Below are 9,472 nucleotides of genomic sequence, written 5' to 3' on the forward strand. Positions count from 1 at the left end.
GGACCGACGGTAACAGCTCCTTCCCTGGGTGGTGGTGAAGAGCCAAGGAGCTACTGCGTCCGTAGTGCAGGGGCGGCCTTTAAGACGACCGTCCTGCCTGCGCGCGCGTGTTGTGCGAAGCCTGGGATCCCTGCGGGAGCGTCGGGGTCTCAGGGAGTGCAGGCTGTCAGAGGGGCCGGACGCCTGAGCACACAGTGCCTCCAGGATAATGGGAGCCATGACGGAGGAGGTACAGGGGGCCGTGCCAGCCCACAAGGGACATCAGCTCAGGGCGGGGGGGGGGGGGGGGGATGCGCAGAGAGGAAGACTTGCAGGATGAAGTGAGATTTGGAGACCTAGGGCATGAGAGGCGCCTTCCATGCAGAGAACGCCCAGGGGCGGAGCTTGAGCCTTTTCCTAGGAGAGGGCACCCTGGGCAGATTATCCAATACCTGTCTCTTGGGGTGAGTTTCGTTTTGAGGATTAAATGAGCTAATGCGCCTATGGACAGAGGCTAACGTACATAGTAAGCCTTCCCTAAGAGTTAGCCATTCTCATTAGGTGCCCTGGCACAAAGCCTGTTGTAGCCTGATGTCAGTTCTGTGTGGCCCGGGTACCAACAGCGGTGGGAGACGAGGCTGGGGAGCGACCAGAGCATGGAGATAAGGCTGCTGGACCAAGGGCAGTAGGGGGTTATTAAAGGGTTTGAAGCAGAAGAGGGGGTGCTGGCCAATTTGTGTTTTAGGAAGATCCTTCTAAAGGATGGTGGAAAATGGAGGTGGGGGGGGGCTGTGTAAGTATTGGGAGACTAAGAGGCAGTCCTGGGCTAGCTGACACAGATGAAGAGGCCTGAATTAAGACAGTAAGATGGGACTGGAGAGAACAGACCAGCATTGGGTCAGAGCTTTTCAAATGGACCAAATTCAAGTAGGAATTACCTGAGGTGCTTGTTAAATATGCAGATTTCAGGCCCACCCAGAGCCACTGAAAAATCCTTGAGAAGCCTGGAAAATGTCTTAAAAGAGCTGATACCATCAGAAGTGCCAAACCTCTGTGTCGGTCTGTGTCATCATCCGGTGACCCCCTTTTTATGTGTAGATTCCTGTCACTCCTCTCCCGCGGTGATTCGGAGACTCTGATGGCAGGCGTTCAGGAAGGACCCTATTATGAGGAACAGTTAGAGCATCACTGTCCTCAGGAATCCTCATATCTCATGATTTGTTAGCTGACGAGATGTGGAGGGAGATAGAAGGCTAGAATGACTCCAGATGCCAAGCTCTGGACAAGTTTGGTATAGACTGAAGAGTTCGCTGTGCCTGAGTGACAGCTAGTTTCTCCCTTTGTACAGATGGAGAAATTGAGGCCCAGATCCGGTTTGCCCGAGGTCACACAGCCAGTATGTGGTAAGAGGCAAGGCTAGAATTGAGATCCTGTTTTTAAACATTTATTTATTTGAAAGAGACAGAGCGCACAGGGAGAGGGAGAGAAGCAAACTCCTCTAAGCATGGAGCCCGACACAGGGCTCAATCTCAGACCCTGAGCCAAAATCAAGAGTTGGATGCTTAATCGACTGAGCTACCCAGGCGCACCCAGATTTTTCTTTAAGATTTTATTTATTTGGGGGCGCCTGGGTGGCTCAGTCGGCTCAGGTCATGATCCCAGCATCCTGGGATCAAGTCCCAGTCTGGCTCCTTGCTCAGCAGGAAGCCTGCTTCTCCCTCTCCCTGTGCCTGCCACTTCCCCCTGCTTGTGTGCACTCTGTCAAAAAAAAAAAAAAATCTTATTGGGGCGCCTGGGTGGCTCAGTCGTTAAGCGTCTACCTTCGGCTCGGGTCATGATCCCGGGGTCCTGGGATCGACCCCCACGTTGAGCTCCCTGCTCAGCCAGGAGCCTACTTCTCCCTCTCCCCCTGCTTGTGTTCCCTCTCTCGCTGTGTCTCTGTCAAATAAATAAAATCTTTAAAAAAAATTACTTATTTGAGGGGCACCTGGGTGGCTCAGCTGGTTAAGCATCTACCTTTAGTTCAAGTCATGATCCCAAGGTCCTGGGATTGAGCCCCGCATCAGGCTCCATGCTCAGTGAGGAGCCTGCTTCTCCCTCTCCTACACCCCCGCTTGTGCTTTCTCTCGCTCACTCTCCCTCTCTCTGTCAAATAAATAAAATCTTAAAAAAAAAAAAAAAAAAAAAGAGGGAGAAGCAGACTCCCCGCTGAGTGAGGAGCCCTGATGCTGGGCTTGCTCCCAGGACCCTGAGATCATGACCTGAGCTGAAGTCAGATGCTTAACCAACTGAGCCACCCAGGCGTCCCTAGAATTCAGATTTTTTTAATGGTTACTTTTTAAATAGCACCTAGTTACGAGAATTGGGACAATTCTCCATTGTCTGGAAAGCTGGTACTTGGTTTGGAAGCTGGGGATGGGGCAGTGGAGAAGAGGAAAGGAGACAGGGCCTCTGTAACTGACCCCCTGGGGGAATAGCAGAACAAATGTCAGGGCAGAGGGGGATGAAGCAGTAGGCTCCCGCGTGTCCTGACACAGCTTCTGCATCCCCCACTGGATGGTTCTGCCTTGTTTCCCCCTCCCCCACCCCCGACTGTGCTGGGGGATAGGAGAGCTGATGGGTTGCAGGCTTCACTTACCTTGGCGAGGCCCAGGTGTGTGCCTGTGAGCACTGGAGAGGGAGACCCAGATGAGAGCCCCGAGTGTGCCTTAGGATGACTCTCACGTGAGGTTAGTGCTCCTGGGAGGCCTCGGCCGTCTCACGTGTAAGTACACGAGGGGGAGCCCCAGGTGCCTCCCTAGCATGTGGGAGGCCCAGGAACGTCAGCTCAGAGTGCCTGCCTGTCACCTGTGTGTGCTTCAGGGTGAGGGAGACCTAGCGGTGTTACTATTGTGTGCCTAAGGCTGAGTAAATGGTGTGTGTCTGAGAGACGCTTGTGTGCCCTCTGCGTGTGCATGGGAGCTTCAAGTGACAGAAATATGAGCTCCAGAGGTGAATTACAGTCATCTTACAAGGAGAAGGGGACGAGCCTGTTTACCACAGTACTCGAGTTTCAGACCGATCTTACCGGTATGTAGCTGAGCAGGGCTGTTCCCCGTGTCTACGTGAGGATGACCCTCAGGTATGTTACTAATAGACGCTGGAGAGGAATCCTGTGTATCAGGTGACTAAGATGGGTCCCAGGTGAGACGTGGAGAGCGACGGGTGCCTGAGGGCGAGTGAAGATCAAGTGCTATTTCCAGTAGGGCCGTTGTGAGCCCAGCTCCCCCACCAGGCTTCTGCCTCCAAGGTGGGGCACTCCAAACTGGCGCACCCCAGGCTGACCACCCGGCCTTGCTCTGTTCCCACAGGGCCCAGCGCTCGCCACCGCCCCCGGGCCCAGAGGCCATGGCCTGCCTCCATGAGACCCGTACGCCCTCCCCTTCCTTCGGGGGTTTCGTGTCCACCCTAAGCGAGGCGTCAATGCGCAAGCTCGACCCGGACACTTCCGACTGCACCCCGGAGAAGGACCTGACGCCTACCCAGTGTGTACTTCGAGATGTGGTGCCGCTCAGTGGGCAGGGTGGGGGCGGCCCCAGCCCCTCCCCAGGTGGAGAGCCGCCCCCTGAGCCTTTTGCCAATAGTGTCCTGCAGTTGCACGAGCAGGATGCGGGGGGCCCCGGGGGAGCCACGGGGTCGCCTGAGAGCCGCGCGTCCCGCGCCCGAGCCGACGAGGTGCGGCTGCAGTGTCAGAGCGGCAGCGGCTTCCTGGAGGGGCTCTTCGGCTGCCTGCGCCCCGTCTGGACCATGATCGGCAAAGCCTACTCCACAGAGCACAAACAGCAGCAGGAAGGTAGGCCGAGCCCTCGTCTCCCCGACATCTGTCGGACAGCCCCATCTCATCCCCCGAGCACCCTGTCCCCCTAGAGCGCAGCCGTGGCCCCTCCTCCGCCCATGAGCCCTGGACTTCCCTGCTCCGTAGGGCGCCCGCTCATTTCCTCACCTGTTCCTCAGACCTCGCCTTCTTGGCCTCTTGTGGCTCATTTCCGGCCTCGGCCGCCGAGTCCTATCAGCCAGCCCAGTGCTCTCCCGTGCCTGACCATCCTGAGAGCCTGCGCGTGGCTCTCTCTGAGCCTTGTGGCACTGCGTCTCCTGTTCACAGACCTTTGGGAGGTCCCCTTTGAGGAGATCCTGGACCTGCAGTGGGTGGGCTCAGGGGCCCAGGGCGCTGTCTTCCTGGGGCGCTTCCACGGGGAGGAGGTGGCTGTGAAGAAGGTACGGGACCTGAAGGAGACGGACATCAAGCACCTGCGGAAGCTGAAGCACCCCAACATCATCACCTTCAAGTAAGGTCCAGGGCAGGGGCTGGAGCCGGGGCTGTGGGCAGGGAGCTGCTTGGGCGGCAGGGGTCAGGCCCCCCGCCTTCCCTAAAGGCGATGCCCAAAGGGGCTGGGTGGGAACGGGGGTTCCAAGTGTGAATCAGGGGCACACGAGGCTGGCCCAGGCCCTGATGCCACTGTTTGGCCCCCAGGGGCGTGTGCACCCAGGCTCCCTGCTACTGCATCCTCATGGAGTTCTGCGCCCAGGGCCAGCTGTATGAGGTACTGCGGGCTGGCCGCCCTGTCACCCCCTCATTGCTGGTTGACTGGTCCATGGGCATCGCCGGTGGCATGAACTACCTGCACCTGCACAAGATTATCCATAGAGACCTCAAGTCCCCCAAGTGAGTAAGCCAGCAAGCACAGAGAAGCTGATGTGCATGGTCTCCTGCAGGTGACCTCACCTGTCAGTGTAGCCATCTCCCTGCTTCCAGACCCTGTCCTAAGTCCGTGTGGCCATCTCAAAAACCCCTCCCAAATGACAGTCCTATTTCGGGAGGGCTGTGGCAAGCCCCCGGCCTCTGGGTGTCCCAAATGACTTAAAAGAGAAAGTTAGAGTTGCTGCAGCTAGATGAGGTGTGGAGGGGCCTGGCCCCCAGCTGACTACAATCTTTACCAGCATGCTAATCACGTACGACGATGTGGTGAAGATCTCCGATTTTGGCACTTCCAAGGAGCTGAGTGACAAGAGCACCAAGATGTCCTTTGCAGGGACGGTAGCCTGGATGGCCCCTGAGGTGATCCGCAACGAGCCCGTGTCCGAGAAGGTCGACATCTGGTGAGGGCCAGGTTGAGGACGGAGACGGGCAGGTGGCCAACCCCAGGGAAGGAGGGGGCTTCCAGGGCCTCTGGAGGGAGCCCCTCCCAAGGGATGTCCCCTCTCATCCCCAGGTCCTTTGGTGTGGTGCTATGGGAACTGCTGACTGGTGAGATCCCCTACAAAGACGTAGACTCCTCAGCCATCATCTGGGGTGTGGGAAGCAACAGTCTCCATCTGCCTGTGCCCTCCAGCTGCCCAGACGGCTTCAAAATCCTGCTTCGCCAGTGTTGGTAAGGACGGCCTGGCAAAACTGGAAAGCCAGGGCTGGTTTCTGGCGGTTAGACGGCACCTAGGACCTAGGCCTCCAGGCCCAGAATCCTGAACAGGGCAAGAGGGACAGAACTCCCTCGTATGATTGAGACAAAACTCTGTGCAGCCTTGGGCAAGTGCCATCCTCCCTGAGCCTGTTTCCTGGTGTGTAAAAGGGGGACACCAGTCCCAGCTAGCCAGAGCAACTGGGGTGCACCTGTGAAGGGCCGGCACAACCCCCGAGCATGGCGGCTGGAGCCTCGAGTTGGCTGCCTTAGAACACAGGAAGGAGGGTCCTCGAGCCTTGCTTGGAACCTAGACTTGAGGAGAGGTTGACTAGATTTCTAATCTTTGGTTAACCATTTCCCAAAGGGTGTTTCTTTGAATGGAGTTAATCAGAAAAAGGTGTCTGGAAAATAGGATTAAATAAGTCTCCCTACTGCAGGCTTCGATGTACTAACGGATAGTAAAGCTAGTGGACAAGGGGCTTCGGTCACAGAGCACATTCCAGGATGCTGTTCTGCAGGGCCCACTTTGGGAAAGGATGCTCTAGTTCCTTTCTGGTCGTCCCTAAAATTTCTGTCTCCCCCAAACTCCATGCCCTCCAGGAACAGCAAACCAAGAAATCGTCCGTCGTTCCGCCAGATCCTGCTGCACCTGGACATCGCCTCGGCCGACGTCCTCTCCACGCCCCAGGAGACTTACTTTAAGTCCCAGGTGTGCTGTGGGCGGGAAAAGGCATACCCCGACTCCCCCGTCTGCAGAGAGGACGAGGCCCTCTGAGGGGAGGTGGGGAGGGGCGGACAGAGTGGTAGGTTCACTCTTAAGGGCCGAGACCCCGTCCTGACCAGTCCCGTGCCTGCTCCTACTTGGCTCCCTGTCTGCAGCTCAAGGGAGGTCCCTCACCCCTGTCTCTTCACCCCCTAGGCAGAGTGGCGTGAAGAGGTAAAGCTGCACTTTGAAAAAATTAAGTCAGAAGGGACCTGTCTGCACCGCCTAGAAGAGGAGCTGGTGATGCGGAGGAGGGAGGAGCTCAGGTGTGGGCCTGTGTCTGGGAAGGGGATTTCGTCAACAGCAGGGACCGTGGACCAGTTCCCAGAGACTGGGACCAATTACAGCACCAGGTGATGCTAGCTCACCTCAAAGAGACCCTTCTGCCTGTTTCAGACACGCCTTGGACATCAGGGAGCACTATGAACGGAAGCTGGAGAGAGCCAACAACTTGTACATGGAACTTAATGCCCTCATGTTGCAGCTGGAGCTCAAGGAGCGGGAGCTGCTCAGGTAATCGTATGCGCCCTGTGCACCAAATCTTGTGTTCATGGAGCTGTGACACAAAGAACCTACTGAGCCTGGGTTCCCCTTTCTGTCTGATCACATGCCCAATTGAGGTTATGTTGTCTTTAGAATTGAGGTTATGTTGTCTTTAGGAGAGAACAAGCTTTAGAGCGGAGATGCCCAGGTCTGCTTAAGTCACACCCTTCCCGAGGCCTCCTGCATGGGAACACGATGGAGAAGCTCATCAAGAAGAGGAATGTCCCACAGAAACTGTCACCCCACAGTAAAAGGTGGGACCAGAGTTTAGAAGTGTTGAGGTTTAAGAATGGCAGGGGGAGTGCTAGAAGCAGGGATGGAGAGCAAGGATGCCCAGAAGACTGAGCTGGGGTTGGGGGTGTGGGGGTGGGGTGGGGAAGGACTTTGTACTACCCAAGGTTAGGGAGGGCTTTCAGGTTGGTAACTTTGCACATCTCAGACTTGTACTTTCCCTCCCCTACCAGGCCAGATATTCTCAAGACTGAATCTTTGCTACCTAAACTTGATGCTGCCCTGAGTGGGGTGGGGCTTCCCGGGTGTCCTAAGGGCCCCCCCTCACCAGGACGGAGTCGTCGTGGCAAGACTCGTCACCGCAAGGCCAGCGCCAAGGGCAGCTGTGGAGACCTGCCTGGGCTTCGTGCAGCTTTGCCACCCCATGAACCTGGGGGACTAGGAAGCCCAGGGGGGCTAGGAGGGGGACCCTCAGCCTGGGAAGCCTGCCCTCCGGCCCTGCGTGGGCTCCACCATGACCTCCTGCTCCGAAAGATGTCTTCATCGTCCCCGGATCTGCTGTCAGCAGCACTGGGAACCCGGGGCCGCGGGGCCACAGGGGGAGCTGGGGATCCTGGCTCACCGCCTCCAGCCCGGGGAGACACCCCGCCAAGTGAGGGCTCAGCACCTGGCTCCACCAGCCCAGATTCACCTGGGGGAGCCAAAGGGGAGCCACCTCCACCAGCAGGGCCTGGTGACATTGTGGGGCTGCTGGGAACTGGAAGGGAAGGGACGGCGGGACGGGGAGGAAGCCGGGCTGGGTCCCAGCACTTGACCCCAGCCGCGCTGCTGTACAGGGCTGCCGTCACCCGGAGCCAGGTAAAGTACGGGGCGGTGCCTAAGCTCTTGCCCTTTCCTCCTCTCCCTGGGGCCCTCATCCATAACCCATCTCCTGTTATCAGGTCTTCATCTGAAGCCATTCCCTACTTACCCCTTGACTATGTTCCCTTCTCTTGGGCCCTTGCTGACCTCTTTCCACTTTTGACCACAGTCCACTCCTCTCTCCTGCAGAAACGTGGCATCTCATCAGAGGAAGAGGAAGGAGAGGTGGACAGTGAGGTAGAGCTGCCCTCAAGCCAGAGGTGAGTGACACAGCACAGGAGGGGATGACAGTGTTTTGCTTTGGGGGCTGCGGTGTGCCAACTGTGACCCCGGCCTCTCCAACACACAGGTGGCCTCAAGGCCTGAACATGCGCCAGTCACTGTCCACCTTCAGCTCAGAGAATCCATCTGATGGGGAGGAGGGCACGGCCAGTGAGCCCTCCCCCAGTGGCACACCTGAAGTTGGCAGTACCAACACCGACGAGCGGCCAGATGAGCGGTCCGATGACATGTGTTCCCAGGGCTCAGAAATCCCACTGGACCCACCTGCATCAGAGGTGGTTCCTGGCCCCGAACCCAGCTCCCAACCCATCCCACACCAGGACCTACCCAGAGGGGAGCAGGTGAGTCACAGAGACAACTAGATACTTTAAGGAGCAAATGCTTAGTTATTTAGGACCTAACGGATAGATGGACACCAGAAAGACAGGTATTTAGCCTCCAAGTCACTCAGTATGTGAGCCCAGTTCCTCCCGTACCAAGGAACAAATATCCACAGGGTAGACTTTGAGAGGCCCATGGTATAGAGCATATAGTATGGTTCATAGGTTAGCAGTGTTGCTTGTACGGTAGCTCTAAATCCCAGCCAGGACAAATCCTGACACCGGGAACCTGGTGCCTTGGCATTTCATGGCCTCAGCCACTGAAATCCGAAGACCGTGAAATCAGCGAGCTGCTGGCTATTACAAAGACCTCAGTGAAGGATCCTGAAGGAATCCATCCATAACGCCAAGAGCTACCGAGCCTCACCTCACTGCACTTCTACTCTTCTTCACAGGACCCTCCCAATAACGAGGACTCAGACTGTGACAGCACTGAACTGGACAACTCCAACAGTGGTGAAGCCTTGCAGCCTCCAGCCTCCCTCCCTCCATGAAAGCCACTCTTATTCCTGTACATAGAGAAATTATTTATATAAATAATATATAAGCGCCACATAATCAACAGAGAAAGATGGGGCTGTCCCAGCCTTAAGTCAGGCTCAAGGGAGTCTGACCCCTGACCAATTCACCTGATAAATTCTAGGGCTACCGGCAGCTGTGGAAATGGACAAGTATTACCCTAGAGCTGTGGGTACGGGCAAACTGGCCCCTTCCTGCTTCACCCCATTATGTTCAGCGAGCGGTAAGGCAATAGAAAAGCCAGACTTGCCTCTTATGTTCCTCTATACTCTTTTCCCCCTAACCCTGGGGAGGAGGAAAGGGAGCCACTTAGACTGCACTTTTTTGTTTTCCGTTTACTCTGTTTACACATTTTGCACTTGGGAGGAGGGAGGCGAAGGCTGGGTCCTCCCCTCTGAGGTTTCTCAGGTGGCGATGTAACTAATTTCTTTGTCCCTCCATTTCTCTGCCCAAGCCCTGGCTTAGGGCCTAGGGGGAGC

General features: G+C 56.5%; 1 protein-coding gene across 2 annotated transcripts; it reads left to right on the top strand.

Moving 5' to 3' along the window:
- The first annotated feature begins 3,366 nt into the window (after positions 1–3,366).
- On the top strand, positions 3,367–9,040 carry MAP3K12 (mitogen-activated protein kinase kinase kinase 12). 2 transcript variants are annotated; one of them, XM_021686720.2, is made up of 14 exons: positions 3,367–3,503; positions 3,603–3,811; positions 4,121–4,304; positions 4,490–4,681; positions 4,957–5,115; positions 5,229–5,387; positions 6,015–6,123; positions 6,334–6,443; positions 6,574–6,690; positions 6,837–6,974; positions 7,185–7,809; positions 8,002–8,072; positions 8,162–8,435; positions 8,870–8,980. In XM_021686720.2, exons 1-14 carry the CDS (start codon positions 3,367–3,369, stop codon positions 8,966–8,968), a joined length of 2,583 nt encoding a protein of 860 aa, XP_021542395.1. In that variant the 3' UTR covers positions 8,969–8,980. The 2 variants fall into 2 exon arrangements, with proteins under 2 accessions (XP_021542395.1, XP_021542394.1); XM_021686719.1 differs by having other exon boundaries at positions 3,367–3,811; positions 8,870–9,040.
- The last annotated feature ends 432 nt before the right edge of the window (positions 9,041–9,472 follow it).

This window comes from Neomonachus schauinslandi, chromosome 5 (assembly GCF_002201575.2).
Source record: "Neomonachus schauinslandi chromosome 5, ASM220157v2, whole genome shotgun sequence".
Classification (NCBI taxonomy): Eukaryota; Metazoa; Chordata; class Mammalia; order Carnivora; family Phocidae; genus Neomonachus; species Neomonachus schauinslandi.

What these genes read in the sequence shown, in the direction of transcription:
- MAP3K12 (XM_021686719.1), top strand. Translation starts at nt 3,367, where the DNA reads ATGGCCTGCCTCCATGAGACCCGTACGCCCTCCCCTTCCTTCGGGGGT. An exon ending in CTGTCACCCCACAGTAAAAG is followed by an intron (nt 6,975 to 7,184) that starts GTGGGACCAGAG and finishes CTCCCCTACCAG; the next exon opens with GCCAGATATTCTCAAGACTG. An exon ending in CTGCCGTCACCCGGAGCCAG is followed by an intron (nt 7,810 to 8,001) that starts GTAAAGTACGGG and finishes TCTCTCCTGCAG; the next exon opens with AAACGTGGCATCTCATCAGA.